The 17,750-nt window shown below is 36.4% G+C and overlaps 1 protein-coding gene across 1 annotated transcript in view; it reads right to left on the bottom strand.

The window, feature by feature from the left end:
* MSH3 (mutS homolog 3) overlaps positions 1-17,750 on the bottom strand; it is a 107,323-nt gene that overhangs the window by 31,344 nt on the left and 58,229 nt on the right. Inside the window, exons 13-17 of the mRNA XM_042866254.1 lie at positions 16,469-16,601; positions 9,575-9,762; positions 5,526-5,694; positions 2,208-2,272; positions 753-869 (exon numbers count right to left, since the gene is read on the bottom strand). Coding sequence (XP_042722188.1) covers positions 753-869; positions 2,208-2,272; positions 5,526-5,694; positions 9,575-9,762; positions 16,469-16,601 — 672 coding nt within the window. The remainder of the gene's footprint in view (positions 1-752; positions 870-2,207; positions 2,273-5,525; positions 5,695-9,574; positions 9,763-16,468; positions 16,602-17,750) is intronic.

The following is a 17,750-nucleotide window of genomic DNA, read 5'->3' as shown; positions in this document are numbered from 1 at the left end:
TCAGAAATTGAGAAATCATTTTTAAACTTCCAATTTGAAAATCTTTCAGCTGAACAGTCAAATAAGTGTCTCTGCAACTCTGATCTGAGATAAACAGATCTTGCACTCCAGTTGTGAAGCATAGAAATACCCCAATTACCTTCTAAGAAACAGATTCACAATCAGTTGCAGAGTTAGTATACAGCTGTGGTGGCTCACACTGACCCAAGAGATTGTCTTCATCTCTTAACTCTTAACATTTCCTGTCCAAAAACTGTGAGAAATACTGCAAAGTACTTTTTCTTTTACTATGGGTACACTTAACTGTGAAGCCATACAATTTATCAATTCATATTGAAAGAGAATTTGTTTAGCTTATATAATAAATTCTTATTTCTCCTCATTTGCATTGTGCATCACTAATAAAACTATTAGATTCCATTCCACTCATGTACAGTGAGTTGCACTTTAAGATTCTTAGTGTTGTGATAATAACTTTCAAACTTTGAGAGCCACACATACTTCATAATGTATTTTCATCAGAATTTCAAAATGTGGAGATATCACTACTGCTGTCAGTTCTCAATCAGTTTTATGTTCTTGCCTTAAAATACTTTAAGAACAATATTTTGATGATATTTAAAATTTGCTCAAGGTAAAATGACAATCAATTTTTTTTTTTCTTTTCAAGAAAAAGATCTTTCTTTTTCTGTTCTTGTAGTAAAAATAATATAAAATACAATACAATGATAAGGAATATGTTGTAAACTCACTCTAGAAAACGCAGCCACTCAGCACCACAGTCAAGGACTAGCTGCTCCCGAAGCTGATTGAGATGTCTGTAATGTTTTATAATAAAAGGAGAGTGGAAACGGCTGACAGCTTTTGTGCTAGAAGAGAGAAAAAGCCAAACAAGAAGTCAAGGTTACTAAGCAATCAGCTATAACGTTTACATTCAAAATTAGATAAAGCTTCTTATTCTCTGTGAGCCTTGAAAAAGTATGTCATATTAAAAAAAAGAAGGTATTTTAATGCAGTAGTAAACTCTTTTGATGCCAGTGGTCTGTCTGTACTGTGAATAAAGTAATTGGTTTCTGCACCACCGCCCATTCAAAAAGCTTTTAAAAGCTTTTTCACAAAGTAGTACATGTCAGCATCGGGTACATGTTTCACAGAATTCTGTTCAGCCATACACTGCACAAATTGATGACTTTCCTGTTACCGATGAAATATACAAAGAACTCCCAAGAAAAAGATCAGCTTAAAAAGGAAGACTATGACAAGCCTGACATCAATGTGTTGAACGCAGAGTTCTGTACGCATACAAGTTTATGTTTGAGGCACTTGCTATTTATCCATATATTCTAATCAAGAACTCTGTCTGGCATTCTCAGACATTTTTTAATTCTGAGGTTTGGGGGTTTTTTTTTGTTTTGTTTTGTTTTTCAAAATCCAGATTAACTGGAATTTGCTCCTCCTTATTTTACTTCTGGCTAATCTGTTTAGTTCAAAGTTGATTCAGTTCAATATTGATCTCTTGTATAAGTCAATAAAAACACTTCACAGTTCACTCTGATTATGCCAGTTTCAGGTGATAGAAATCTGGGCTCACATTATAACACTAAGGTATTTGACCTGGTTAAATAATAAAACAAGTGACTGAAAAGGAAAAAAAGCCAATTATATAGTTCATTCCACCTCTCTACTGGAAAAATTGTCCAAAAATGTCTAAGAATGTGATTAGGTAATACTAAATAGCAAGCCAAGCAATGTTTGTGTATATGAGTAAAATGTCTTTTCACATTAAATATAAGTTCATTGAGACATACACGCAGATCTATGCATGCTAACCTTTACCTTTCTAAATAGAATAAGAACAGTTATCATTTTGAGAGGCTTATATCTACTAACTACAGGAACAATTCAACCAAAACAACAGTTCAGACACCAGTATATATACATGATGTTAAAAAATAAATATATATATGTGTATATATATATATAAATAGGGATATATCACATTAAAACATTTCAAGAATTTTTAAGAAAAACTTCAAAACTTATTATAGCAGTAAATAAACATAATCATTTGGTTTAGTTGGGTTTCAGTTTAAAAATAAAAAGTACATGGAGCAACAAGAATGTGTTTCAGGTTAAAATTAACACCAAAGTACCACGTTTATTCTTATTTTTCAGAATAGAACAAACTTGAAATATATTTTACATACCTACTAACCATAACCCAGTTAGATGGCACAGATGATATACGGGAATTTTTTACTTCTACCAAAAACTAAAATAAACAGAAATGCAGTATTAGACATCACAGGTTGTTAGGAAGACAACAGAACCATATTTTCTTCTTTTAACAAGAAATCTGCCTACGTCAAAGGAAAATCATGCTTGACCTGAAGGCTGCATAGACCAGGAGCTAATGTTCCTTTTCCCCAGATGTGAGGGTTATGACATTAATATTTTCTATCAGCAGCTCCCATCCTGAGCTGTTCCAGTGCAGTGACCCCTTGCTGCAGCTTCTCTGCCCTCCTCCAATCACTAACGTGCTCTTTTCACCTCCCTCCCACCAAGACAAAACCAGATCAAAGCTATTAAGTGAGTCCTGTTATGTGATCTGACCTAGCTGTGTACCCAATCAGCACACAATTTATTTACACAGCACCTACATTATAATCCACGTGTGCTGAGGATACTCCACATCAGAGAGACTGGCCTTCTGAAGGATCAGTGATTTACACTGAGCATGCTCATCTGTGACATTTCACAAACAAGAACTCAAAATCTCAAATGCCAGCACTTTATCTACAGTACATTACTTCAAATTTAGATACACTTGAGGTCAGAAACAGAGGGAATAGGGTAAAGCAGCAGTAATGCTAAGAGGCTCAAAAAAACAAAAATTATATCATGTGTTATTGCAGTATTTTATATGATTCATATTGATTATCTTTACAGCACTGTGCTGAAGTCCTAGATGTTAAAGAATTGAGGCTTTCTCAAATAGAAGAATTTACTTGCAAAATGAATTTCTATCAGAGATTAAATTAACCCAGAATCTGATCACCTTTACAGTAAACCATCAGACTCTCATCTCAGAAAGTTCTTCCATTACAGCTGCAGTGATTTAGATAAAACCTTCCCTCTCTCACCAGAATAGCCAGCAACCACCTCCAAACACAAAGAATAATCCTAAAATGATCACAAATTTCCACAGAGAACATATGATAATAGTTCTTAACTCATTTAAGAATATTAAAATATTTGATACTGTAGAAATTTTTAAAATCCATTATAACGTGAGATAACATGCAAACAAATAGAAGAGGAGATCTATAAAGATTTGAAAATAAGCCAACTGCTGCTAGTGCTAGCATTGCTGCTGTTGTTCTGATATTAGATTTTTTTGGAAGTTCATTTCAAAATAATTAAATATGACGTGTTCACAAAAGGAAGACAGAAAATAATCTACATTTACGTTTGTATTGGATGCCTAACTGAACCCAAGACAGTCTAAGAGAAAACAGGGTTTAATTGCCTGGTTTGTTTGTGTGGCCAGTGAGAAACCACGAAAGAAAATGTGACCTCCTTCAAAACAACAAAATTAGCACTAGTTTTTTCACCATTTAAATCTTAGCTCTATCTTACAGAAATAACGGAAGTATTAAATACATTGAGATCAATGCACTGTTTATGCCATTGTAGGAAGCAAACATTTGCAAAATTTCTCTTTCAACCCTGCCTGAAACAAATAACCATGCTGTCACCATCTAGAGAGCTTTCTGTTCTGTTTAGCATCTCTAACAATTGACAGTAGAGGCATGGAAAAAAAAAATAAGATAGATAAAGGTGTGACTCCTTGTGTGTTGGAAAAGGCGTGCATCATCTGGAGATTCATCAGAATACTAATAGACACTTAGCAAGAGTTAATAAACTATGCGCTGACTGAATATCTAATGACATGCTCGCAAAAACAGGTATAGGAGCTCACATTAAACAGCAAATAGTTAGAATTCATTTTTCCCCAAGTTGTTTCCTTGCAGTTTCACTCTCCTCCAGAACAAACGAACCATAAACCTACTTCTGCCCAGGCCAATCACTAAGAAGTTTTGAACACCACTACAGCTGTAGCATGTTACAAAAATGTTAAGAATACACCAGACTGATCTGGGGAAGAAAGACCTAGCTTGAAAGAGACTCTTCCTATTCCCTGCTTCTCTAACTCGATTCTCTTTCCATTAAAGCCTCACCTTTAGTGCCATTCCTCACCTCAGTGATGATCTTCTGCAATGCTTTTTCTGCTGCCTCTTTTGATGTCACCAAAACACTCATCCCAGACATAATTAGGTAACAGCTACCCATAATTTTCTGCTCCTTTCAAGACAGAGTTCTCAGTTCACAATGGCTTACGAGCTATCCACTCCTACAAAGACCTCCTCTCTTAAAAATGTAGAAGCTGACTTGTGGCTTTTGAAATTGTCTGATTCAGTTAGTATCTGGTTACACCTCAGACTGTCCTCTGTCTTTAACCAGGCCTTCTTTTCTCCCTTCCTCCATACAACTGTCATTGTCCATCTTGCAAACCAACCCATACATGAGAAACATTTCTAATCCTGGCTCTTCGCTTCTTCCCGAAATTCTGTTTTTTCTTTGCTTTTTTTCTTTGACTTCAGCATCCACGCTGATGGCCTACCCAACTTGCTATCTGCTCTCCTCAGCGTCACCATAAGAGGAATATTCACCTGAGCTCTTCAGCATGCTCTTCTCCCCATTCTAATTGGCTAATCTCTTTTAACCCCAACTCTCATGCTATTTCCTCACCGCATCTCAGTGTTTCTTTCTTTTCCCAGTTTTCTGTGGATTTTTCCCCAAACTTCCTGTTAGTTCCCAGATGATAGTCCTGTACAGCTCTGCCTCGCTGCTCCTTTCAATACCCTTACAAATCTCTCCAGAACCGTTTTCCCTTTATTTTGTGCTGAACTTCTCAGCTCACTGAAGCACGACCTGTCCACGCTGGCACAGCATCTAGCACACAAATGCTCTGTCCACAACCACTGTTTCTAAGAGTGAAAAAGTGAAGTAACATCTATCACTAATATTAATGTTGTTGTTCTTCTCTTCTGTCTTTCAAATTAGTTTTAATCAGTACTTACAAAATTATTCTACCATTCCCCAAATTAACCTAATGCCATGTCTCTAGGTTCTCTGAGAATATTTCTGCACTTAATAGCCACATAATTAACCTCTAAGTATGCAACTGTTTTTACACATAGGACAAAGCAAAGCATTACAGAGCTAAATCCAACTTCACTAATGTATTTTTTGTTCTTTAAATAGCTAAAGTAAATTGAGTTAACAAATACAAAAAAAGTGTCCCGTCAGAAAACTGTTCTTCAAAGACATACAAAAGCATACGTTAAGATGACCTCATCAAATATCATACAAACTGAAGAGAGTTCCAGCTAAGGCCCAGCCTTCCGCTATTTTTCAGTAGTGAACAAAGATACAGTCACAAATCACAGACATTGTATTACCTCTTGACCAGAAACTGTAACATACTCTGCAGAAGGATTCTTAATTTGTTCACGAATTTCCAGAAGATGTAATTGGATTTTAGCCAACACCTCCAGGATCTCTTCCTTTTTATTTCTGATGACAGGGAAATCTGTAAGGTCTTTGAATAGTTGGGTTTTATCTCCAGTCCTATCCATAAGAAGTGTAAGAAAAAATAACAGTAAATTCAAAAATGCATTCCCTATTTACCAGCTACGTCTTCATTCTTATTAATTATTCTCATCTGTTTTAACACTATCTTTATTTCTTTTTAAATTCCATTTGGTCATAGTGCAGCACGTTTATCAGAAACTGTCATACACACTACATAAACAGAGAGGCACTGTGCATACAAACTATCAAATGCTACACAAAGACAGCTCCAGAAAATGTTTTCAGAACTCCTTCCAAATCTAACACATTATGCACATTCTTCTCTTGTTTTATTGATTTGGTTTGGCTTTTTTTTTTTTTTTCTGTCTCCTCTGAATGTGAATTCTGAAGCTTTCTCCTCATTCTCCCTTGATCCAGCAGTGCAAAAAAAAAAGAAAGCACAAGTTGTTCCTTTATTTCTCAGTTTGTGTTTCTGGAATGCAGTTGCTGTTTCACTCTGCAGCATCTTGAGTACAGGCAAAATCTTTATCAATACTAAATGTGGAGTTCTGGATAATTTCTGTACAACTTGTTAACAATTTGTTCATGGATTCAGAATTTGCCAAATTTGGGCATATTTCCATGAAGACTGCAAAGAAAAATCCTTCCCACAAGGCCTTCATCAAAGTACGAGGGCTGCTCTGAAAGCAGTGCCTCCTATTTTATGATGTTGGCCCACAACAACAGAGGCGGATGTTGGTGGTACGGCAGCATGAACTGAACCTTCAATATCCCACTACGTGTCACTGCTGTGTGACACATGGCAGCAGAGGGGCAGTCTGACAAAATGGTGTCTGACATGGAAGTGCATCTGGAGCAAAGGAGTGTCACTGAATTCCTCCAGGCAGAAAATGTTGCACCAATTGACATTCATAGATGCTTGCTGAACATTTATGGAGACAAACACTGGATGTGAGTACAGTGAGATGATGAATGGTGTTTCAGCAGTGGCAACAGTAACAGCTGTTCACTTCTGTGGATGCAGATTGTTGTGAGTGCAGCATGCAGGCTCACGTTCATTGCTGGTGAAAATGCATAGCTAATGGTGGTGACTGTTGAAAAGTAGCATTTTGCAGCTGAAAATGTGCTCTATCAAATAATGTTCTTGTGTTCTTTGTGGCTGCTGCAGTTTCCATGGAAATAAGTAGGAGGCAGTACTTTCAGAGTGATATATGTGGAATGTAATCAGAAGTTTTTCAGATGAGCTTTCTTCTTTTCACGTTAAAAGATTTACCTGAATATTTTTAATATATGCAAAACAATGTTCTTTAACAGGCTCAGTATCAGAAAGTGACAGAATTGTTTTGACTGCATTATCTTAGTTCAGAACTGAAACCTGAAAAGAAAATGCTATTCAAATGTTTAAAACTGTGAAATTGAACAAATTATTACAAATAAGCTTGTCATCAAAAATAAGCAAATAAATATCTTAATAGCAGGAAAACAATAGAAAGTGGTGCAATCGGTACGAAGTTAACTGTATTACATATTTGTATTTTAGAGCAAGTACAGAACAGTAACTGTTAGTTACATAATTTCCCTGAAATTTTATATTTGGAGAGTAATTAGGAAATGAGGTAATAATATATGGAAGAGATGAAGAATTCCAGTGTCCTGACCAATTGGATATCCTTTTCTCTGAAAATGAATTCACAGTTTGACCCAGTGACCAGGCAGGTAACTCAAAAGCTGTGTTCAAATTTTGCATTACATGGACATAGCTATTTTACAAGTGACAGTAAAGACACCATTTTAAAATACAATACTAATTTTTAGGAACAATTTTGCGCTAATTAGACTTGTTTCCATGGGAATGTAAGGAAAAAAAGATCTCTATAGCCAGCAGCTGATAGCAAAGACTGCCACTGCTACGTAATGCTTACCAAAAATGCAGAAGTTGAAAGTTTAAAACAAGATAAAAATCACAAATCCATCCCAAAAAGCTCTTGGAACAGAGTTTTGAAAAACACTACACCGTATACTAAAATTAACAAATGATGCACATGTGTGTCTAAGTGTCTGTGCACATATGTATGTCAATAGTCATCATAATTATTATGAGAGGTTTTTGAGCAATAATAATATGGTCACACAAGTTTGATGTGACCAAAATGAAAATTATTCATCTTGAGTCTTCATCTTGAATAAATGAATGCAAATAAAATCTATACATTCTGTAGTTCTACTTTTACTATTGTATCTTACTTTTTTGTATGCTACTCTAAAATCATCATAACAGCGACAAAAAAATATATATATATTTTTAACTTAAAATAAATTTGGCAGAATTAAAATAAATTCTGTTTTGACACAAGCTGTCAAAACTATAATTGGACACCTTGCATCAGGAGAAATCTTATAATTCCACCTGTCCAACAGACAGCAAACGTTTCATCCCTTCTCAACTTCCAAATTTATACACTTTGTCTCCAGTTAAGAAGCAAACGAAGGAAGTCATAGGTTTTAATCTTGCATTTTTCAAATCTCAGCAGGAGAAAGATGATAAAGATTTTATACATAAAGTGGATATATATTCTTAGTCTGCTGGTGGAAAAAAAACAATAAAAAATATGCTGATTCAATATAATGAAACATTAGGCTATATCTTGCATATTTCATAAAGAATCCACAGGTATACCAATTAAATCTCATAGTATAACACACATACAATGAGGAAAATGCTCAAAGTAGAATGAAATTTGCTAAAAGAGGGAAGTTCAGGGTGACCTGAGCATAAAGCCAGATTGTATTCACTATGCATTCAGAATGTCTTTCCCACAAACATGTTGTGTAAACAAAAACTACAGAGAAAGGAGACAAAGACCCAGCAAAGGCAAGTGTTCAGAAAGGTTGGCTGCCTTTGTGACTAGCACCAGGAGAGAACTCTTTTTAGATAATTACACTGTTCCAAAAAGCACTGAGTCTTACTGGCCACAAGATGCTCTCCCCCAAGTTTGTACCAGACAGGCATCACTTCCTTAACTGAATCCATGTTTTTGCTTCATTATTTTGCATTTAAGCCTCCTGTCCTCTTCCTCTGGTGGTTAAAACCAGGGTTTAGGGTTAACAGTGTAGACAGCAGTACTTCCAAAGAAGCAGTATACACAATAAATTATTTGCAGCCACTCTCCCATATAATGCAAATTCATTACAATTTCTTTGTCTACCTTTTTGTGGGGAGAGGGGTGGCAAAGAAGGACAAAATTAAGCCAAAAGGACAAATACAGACTACAGGAAAGTAATTGCAGCTGAGCACATCTTAAGACTGAGCTCATTTAGTCATTCTGCACAGTGCAAGAACAGGGCAGTAACCCCAGAAATGCTATAAGCAGACGTAAATCCCACAGGCTATGTAGAGTCTTCAGAATTACTGAACTCCATATCTCATCATTAATGAGTATATAAAGAGACAAAAAAGCAACAACAATAACAACAGAATGGGAGGATGGCCTCAAAGATTTGGTGAATTTTGAAAAAAATTGTAAAAAAACCCATGTTCCTGGCAGCAGAGCAGCTGCTCCATTAAATGTCAAGTCTCTCTTTAAAAAAATAGCTTATCTATCTAAATTTTAAAAAGCAAATATTTGTTAAACGAATTAATATGTGCAAAACACTGTTTGCTCAACATTTGTTCACCCAAACAGCTGAAAAGGTTTCAAATTTTTTTTTTCAGCCTGAAGCACATACCCACAGGGCAAAATACTTGCTCACCTAGTTTATCTTAAAAAACAAACTGCAAGAAGCTCTGCATTAACTGAAAGTAACGTGCAGAAATATATACACTAAAATATAAAACGAGATGCATACTTCACACAACTGAATGTACTTAGCCAGAAATCCTATGAAGCATGGAAATTCACCTGTTTTCTCTACTTACTTAGCTGCTTCTTCATTAAGAATCTTTAAATAATGTTTTACTGGGGAGAGAAGTTCTGGGATTTCCAGCAGTGCATTTTGTAACAGAGGAGATTTCACATGAGAATGTATGACTGGAACAAGAGCTTGAATTTCCAAGTCCAGACGAGACAGAGTGCTGACAATCAAGAAGAACTCTTGGGTTGAACACTGAAAATGAAGCAATATCTAAATCATTATAGTGTACACTGTCATTAAACCCTGCTTTTTTCAGGATTTTAAAAACCAGACAAAGTACAGTTAAGGCATATGCACTGCAGTACAACTGCAGAATCTTACCACATTCATAGCATTAATAAAATGTGCTAATTGATAAATAAAAAATGCTAATTGTTTTAACCGCTATCTTTAGGATCAGTCCAGAGCACTGTTGTTATTACTGGGTGAAGACGTGTAACATACATGCAGTACACAACAAGCAGAAAAACAGGCTGATAGTGTGTGGCAGAAAACAATCCGGCTGAGTATTTTCATGAGTATCACAACATATCCATGCAGCCTTCTGCATCTATATGCTGCCATCTGAATCCCTTGGCTATAGTTTTGGCAAGAGAGTTTGGAAAGGCAAGGTCAAGTGCAGAAAAGGTGAGATTTGGCACAAGAACACGGAGAAAAAGAAACCAGAAGTCACTGTTGAGAATGTTAGTAGCTACTGCCAGCTTCAGTGCCTAGTTGGTTTCTGCCAGGGCTATGTGACAAGATGGATCCATCACAGAATTCCTAGCAACCCCATGTAATGGCCCTCAATTGTACTTTTCTAGGTAAGGAAAGAAGGAGAAAACAAGCGCTCGCTCTTCTTCCACCCTCTCCTACGTACAAAGGTATGAAAAAGATTTTTCTGTCTCCTTCAGGCAACTGACCAGGGTATTATTGAAAGGGAATCTCTCAGAGAGTAGCCAGCAACATGCAGTGCTTTCGGAGACTGCTTCTCAATACCCACAGAGCAGGAAAACTGCATACAGTTCCTTCAAACAAAGCATCTCGCAAAAACCAATGACTTCTTAAAGAAAAGTAAGCTTGCGTTTGTGCTGCAACACATGCGCATGCGAAATCGAACCACACTCCTGTGAGATGCATAACATCTTATCCTGGTTCGCTGGGATCTGGGACATTTACACTTCAGAAAGTTTGAAAAACAAAGTTGCCAATAAAGAATTATGCTTATAATCTTTTGCATTTTGGTTGACAGGTACCTGACAATAGGAATATGTAATTTAACCATGATGTTACAAAGACGGGTTACATTCTGCATGTTTTCAGACAACTCAAATTTATCTTTGTTTCATATACATGAAAGGTAGGGTGGAGCAGACCTTACTAGGTGGTTTCTCCACAACTGCTCAGTTGTACAAGAGTTTTCTTTTTGTCTAGACTTGAGCTCTTAATACTCCATGAAAATATGTGCTATCCCCTTCCTTTCAAAAACTAATCCACAAAGCACTAAATCTCATCATACCAAAGTTTTATCTGGTAGCCTAAATTTCCCTTCCATTAAATTAATCCAAATATCTCTACTTATACTCTTTTGTATTACACTAACTCCCCTATCTTTGCTATTAACACCCTACAAATATCTCAGAGCCTTCTGTTGTCTTTTAATAATCAATTTAACCAAACTATAATCTTTTAATCCTTCTTCATAAACAACCCATTATTCATTCTCATGAAAATTTCATTTTACCCCTGTGCTTGCTGCAATTTATCAACATATTTCTGATAATCTTGAACCTGTTTATAAAAGCTATGACAACAAAATAGAACAAAATAATAACACAGTAAATCTGTCAATGGCATTTGAAGTCACAGCACAAAAGAAAGGTCTGAAAGACTAAAGAAGTGATAAATCCAGGCCTGGGCTCAAAGTCAAAGTAATTTACAGTATGACTGACTGCATCATCGTCAACAGCCTTGATGCACATAAAGGATAACATTCTGCAAGACTTCCCTTGACTACGAAGTGTACTCCTCAAGGATGCAAAAGCTGAAGCCTTGCCACACAAAATTGTATTGTAGATTCCTGACAGACAGCAGTAAGTGATTCAAAGCACAACAACATCCAGAAAAAAAAGAATGAAAAAATATGGGCAGTATGAAATTCACGAGCTAAGCAGGTGTTTTTGTGTTTTGTTTTGCTTTTACAAAATTATTCTTTAAAACAAAGGGGGGAAGGATTCAATCTGTGACTTAACTAGCACATCATCTAAAAGGAGATGGCAAAGGCAAAAGTTTTTAAGAGAACAATACAACGTGTCTGAGATGCTATAAGAAGGGTTGAGAGGTAAGTGAAGGAATAATTAAAAATAAAAATAAAAAACAGATGAACAAAACAAAAAAACCCACCACTATAGCAGAAAAAACCTCGATCACATACAAAAGGCACCACAAACAACCCTCAGTTATCAGGAGATTTGTCAAAGAGTATATAACAAACATTCTGAAGTTTCTTGCAGCAACTCTGCTAAGCTACACACATAGCTGTCTAATTAGTTAAAACCCGTTTGATTCCATTAGAATCTTCAATACCACTGGAGAATGGCAGATTTTACTACACGGAACTTAGCTGAACATAATGTTCCCAAGAAAAAGGTGAAAACAGTCCTTTTGTGCTTATTCAGAGTATTATTCTTTCCCCACTTGATCTCAGTGACACTGCAGGACTTTGCATCTAAAATTTTATGGCTCCAGTGCAAAACAAAGCAAACAGATAACTTGGAACAGATGCATATAATGATTATGAAAAGCTGGGCTCCATTAAAGTATGACTAGTTTTATTTAAATTCTAACTAACCTTGCAAAAGCAATATATATCCGTGTTATAAATTAGAAGCTTTTGAAATGGACTGCAAAAATAGTTTACATAAAGCAGGATTAATAATCCTGCAACCACCAAAGATTCTCACAAGCCTATTCAATGCTATTTTTGAAGACTAATTTTAAAATGTGCCCAATGATGGTTACAGCTTCTTTGGCACTAGAAAAATAACCTCAGAGCTGACAGTGATGTCAAATGCTTTCAAGTGGCAGTTCCTCAAACTGTAATGAAAATGGTGTGGCTGCTACCGGGGAGAACACATGGAAGATGTACAGCAGTATGACAGGTCTAACACCCTTCCGAGAACAACACTGACAGCCACTGAGCTTTGTTTGCAATATGGAAATTGTTTCCAACAGATCTAAAAAGGAGCCATTGAGACTACAGTTGACAAACATTGACCACTCCAAGTTAAAAGCACTTCAAATTCAAAAAATGGGAATTGAAATGCAACACTCATTCATCACTCATTTCAAGCTAAAACAACTACCTTCAAGATTTTAGTACAGTGAGCATAGCAGATGTGCTGAAGTCAATAACATGCTATGGAGAGAATGTATTTCAAACATTTTACACAAACAATAACTAATTTCAAGGACATATGTAACAGGTGTTGATATAATAAGAGGAAAAATAAAAAATACAGTGCTTTTCTCTGAATCATCAGGATACTGAAAATCACAGAGCCTTTAATGAAATATCAGAGCCTTTAATGAAATACCAGGCGTGGCTTCAGACACTGATTCAGAACAAAACAGGTTTTGTTTTTCTAACTGTGACAATTTATGAGGAACTCACAAACAGGGAGACTCTAAAGTTAGGAGCAGAATATACCAAAATGACATTTTATTATTTGCCCTGACAAGGTTTAATTGGGTTCTTGCCCAAGAAGACTTTGTGAAACTTTTTCACTTTAATGTGTGCTATAAATTTGTTGTCTGTTATGATGATTACTATATACTTTGGTGACTGAGCTTTAGTTAAAAAAAAAAAAGCTTATAGAGCCAAGGGTACAGATAAAATAAACACTTACAGATTAAATCTGTACAAATATTTTCTTCTGAAGCACAGACCACCACATGATACCAGAAAGCAAGATCGGAATGGTTTTGTAGAACACATTTCTAAATGTACTGAGGGGCATATTTGTTTTGTACAGGTTCTTAAACCCATTTAAGCATAGAACTCAGACAACTGTCTTGCCATTCTGCACACTCCAAGGCCAAGCTGCCATCACTTTAACTGAGAGAAAAAAAAAGGTAGGATCCAGCCATTCATAACTCCCAGCATCCTCCGAAAGCAGTAGAGTAGGCTGAACTTGTTACAGAGAAAAGGAATTTTGAGATGTGTTTTCCAACAAGATTTCATTGTGCATCATGCCTGGTCTAGTATCAAATGGGGAGGTTGGTGGCCCTGCGTGTGGCAGGGGGGTTGGAGATCCATGATCCTTGAGGTTCCTTCCAACCCTGGCCATTTTGTGATTCTGTGATCAGCTCCAGGCACAACTTAGACAAAAGTCTTGTTTCTCAGAGTTAGACAACACTCCTGTTTCTCATTTGCCTTCTGAAGTTAACTTCTGAATGCTACCAAGAGGTCTTTAAATCTCTTCATCTCCAGCCATCCTGCTCTTGCTATAGGGAAGGGTAAGGCTATTTTGTGGTTAACAGTATTTCTGTCTGGGAAGATGTCAGGTGCTTGAGCTGCAGAAACTGAGAACAAGTAGTGTGTGTATTAATTCCTCTCTCCATAGCAACAGTAACATTGCTTGTCTCATTCCTGTAATTATCCTTCCCATAATTCCTTTCCAGACTGGGGCAAACTTGGAGTTGGCAATACCACCTTTGAAGCAATGCCTAACTTTTTTCCCTCTCCTCCCCATTTGTACAAGAATGTTGTTTTGACTGCAGACCTGGGGTTAGATAAGCAGTATTTTTGGTTTGGGACAAAGGGAGCTTTTGGAGGGTCAGATTAGCAATTACAAACCTCTATGATGCTAAAAGATAATCATAAATTGACTTATTAAAAAATTTAAGTCAGGAAAATATACAGTGATGACATACTTATTTACCAGAAGAGTTCCAGTGAAGACGTTTGGCCTTGCAAAGTTGATTCTGTAACAGAGTACCATTTTTTCTTTTTTTTTTTTTCTGTCTCCACCAGAAGTTACAGGCACAAAGTTCATCACAGCAGAAGTTCTGCAGTGACTGATATGAACGGAAGGTATTCAGTACAACTGACATAACACAGCCACCCCTGCACACTTCAGAAGCCTGCCTTTGTGAAACATACCTTCTCAAATGCTAACATCAATGAAGCCCAAAGAGTCTGAAAGGTTAAATACTTGTCAGATTTTCCAATTTTTCAGTAGTTAACAGTGAGTTATCAAGACTACATTATGGCACATCACTGATTAGAGTTAGCAGTTAATTGTTGATTAGTTCATTTGTCAGCGTGCTCCAATCTTTTTGTGCTCCTCAGTAGGAATGAAAATACAGAAGGGGAACCTCATGTCAGAACATGAGACGGACATCTGGGGTTAGCAGAATTGGAAACACTCCTAAGTGTAAACTGAAATGGCAGTCTTCACTAGATAATATGAACAATCATTTATGAAAACCAGTTATTTTGTTTTCTTGAATATGCATCTACTACAAAGGGACCTTTTTTCCGTCAGGTTTGCTATCTATCTAGACTTCAGAATCTGCTTTTCAAAGATGTCTTTTGCTTCTTTATTCAAAACAGACTCTGTTCTGCAGGGACTCTCATCTACTCAAAGTCCTACAGATTTTGAGGGCTTTACTCAGTGCTCAGGGCACTCTCTACTACATTCTGCTGTGGATAACAAACTAGATTTTTACTATTTGCAATTTGCATGCTCAGAGCAAGAAAATTCATTCCCCAACCCCATTTATTTTTCCTGAGGGTTCTACCGGGGCCCTCCTCCACTAGTACAACTCTTTCCAACATCTGATTCACAAAACACCCTACCAGTGTTGTTGATAAGACAGATTACATCACCTCATTCCAAAAAGAACATGAAAATCCATGACCTCTGGTCCCACTTTAAAGCTGAAAGAGTAAGTAGATCTACAACAGGAAGGAACAGCACCTGAACAAACAGATACAGACTAACACACACATAGACAAAAGGAAGAAGAAGACAGGCGTGTCTACTGTGCAGAGGATGATGAAGTTTGGTGCACACTCCCTTTTTTCGTATACTTTACGATGGCAGATCTCTGTTATCCATTCATTGAAATATGAAAGTGTTTGCGCATGCCTCAAACTCTTACATCTTTAAAGCCTAAAAAAGAACTTGAGTTTCAGATTTTCAGAGAGATGAAGTCTTTGTGCTGTACCATCCAAAGAAATTACAACTTTGCTCTCCATCTATCCACCTATTAATTTAGCTAAAACAAGCTGTCAAAACCTCTAAATATAACAGTGAAATAAAAGAACACGAAGTACTGCATAGGTGCTATTAGTGCATTAATCTGCTTCAGCTAAGAATTGCCAGTGTCTCATTAAAAGTAATTCTTATAAAAATGTGCAAGTGAGATCCAAATCAGAGAATTTATAAACAAATTAACATTCATGTTAAAACAGCTAACTACAGCCAAGTGGTTTCACTTGCAAGCGTGATTTTAGATAAGTACACAGAATGTAATGCATTGTTTTAAAAGGAAATAACTGATGGCACGAGGACCTACTGCATCCTCTCATCTCACTGAATCCAGTGACTACAACAGGAACACCTTCAATGTTTTTTCTGCTAGCGTTAGCAATACACTGTATTTGTACTCTAATTTTACTAAAACATTTCTTCTTTGAACAACAATCATTGATAATATGCAAGATAACATAAGAGTCTACCAGAAGGCAAAATATATATATATATTTTTTATAACTTGTATCCCTTTATTATGTCAGCTTTGGTCTTGCTGGTAAGAAACTATTTTTAAACACACATGCAAAATCTATGAAAAATACACTGAGATTGACACAGAATTAGAAAATAATAGATTAGGATAATCATGGATATACCTTTTTGTGAAAAACACTGCAGAGACCTCTCTCTAAATCTGGCAGCTTACAAAGAAGATTCTGAATCTGGCCAAACACGTTGGATTCTGACAGGAGAATTTCAGACACAGCATCAAGCCGGGCATTTATTTCACTGTAAGAGATTAATCACAAGCCAAATGAATAAAACTCTATGAAGGAAAGGTATATGGCTAGTCAATTTTTCTTCCGTGTTTTCCACCCCTTTTTTCTTTTTTAACATTTTGACTATAGACACGTTCTCATAAAGATAAGCAAAATTTATAAATGCGTAAAATTGTAAGCTTTCATTCAAGATGCAAACAACACCTGGACATGTTAAATCATTTGCCCTCTCAGTGCTCAAAACAGCTCAGTATATACTGTGCCACTGTCTACATATTTGATCTAATGGTATGTAAAATGAGCAACACTCAGTCCTAAGTATTCTACTCTAAATTTGCAGTCAAGTAACAGTCTTGGATCTGGGAAAGGGAAGGAAGAATTTTCTTTTTAACTACATCTCACATACTTTATTGCAACACAGGATAAATATTTGTTACCATTTTACCTCCCTGCTTTTTCACAGAGCAGTGAAAAAATCTTAAAATTTTAAAATCTTAAAAAGAGCCACATTAGATTATGTCTTGTTCAAAAACTGTAACATGCATCACAATATTCCAGTCTGAAGACAAATAATGATAAACTCATAGAATCACAGAATGACTTGAGTTGGAAGGGATCTTAAAGCCCACTCAGCTCCAATTTTCGGGGCAGCTCCAAGCTGCGGGCAGGTTCCCACCCCCAGATTAGGATACCCAGGCCCCCATCCAACCTGGCCTTGAGTGCCTCCAGGGATGGGGCGTCCACAGTTTCAGCAAACATTTCCTTATTTGAACAAATAATTATATAGTTTTTTGCACCTTTCTTACAAAGATATAAACTCCTTTTTTGTTGTTTGTTTGTTTTTGTTTTTACTTTTGTGCAACTCAAATTAACCCAACACTTCTACAAAAAGACTGAGATCAAAGATACATGAGCGTATTCAAAACATGCAGAGTCTTTGGGAACTTATGAACAAGAGCAGCTTCTGTGCACATAGCCCAAAGGAAGGCCAAAGCAAGAGGTAGCTATCTTTACACAGCTGCAAAAGAGACATGTCAAAGGTTTTTCATGTTCAGGCTTTATCTCTGTGGCAATTGCGCACACAACAGAACAAAGTTAACTAAGTGAAAGCTGTGGTAAAATTTGCTGAAATTTCATGGCAAAAACACATCTCTTCCAC

Source organism: Lagopus leucura, unplaced genomic scaffold (genome assembly GCF_019238085.1).
Source record: "Lagopus leucura isolate 7727_CA_CO unplaced genomic scaffold, USGS_WTPT01 Super-Scaffold_810, whole genome shotgun sequence".
NCBI classification, from domain to species: Eukaryota; Metazoa; Chordata; class Aves; order Galliformes; family Phasianidae; genus Lagopus; species Lagopus leucura.
The sequence above is the reverse complement of the archived record's forward strand: the minus strand, read 5'-3'. Positions and strand labels throughout refer to the sequence as shown.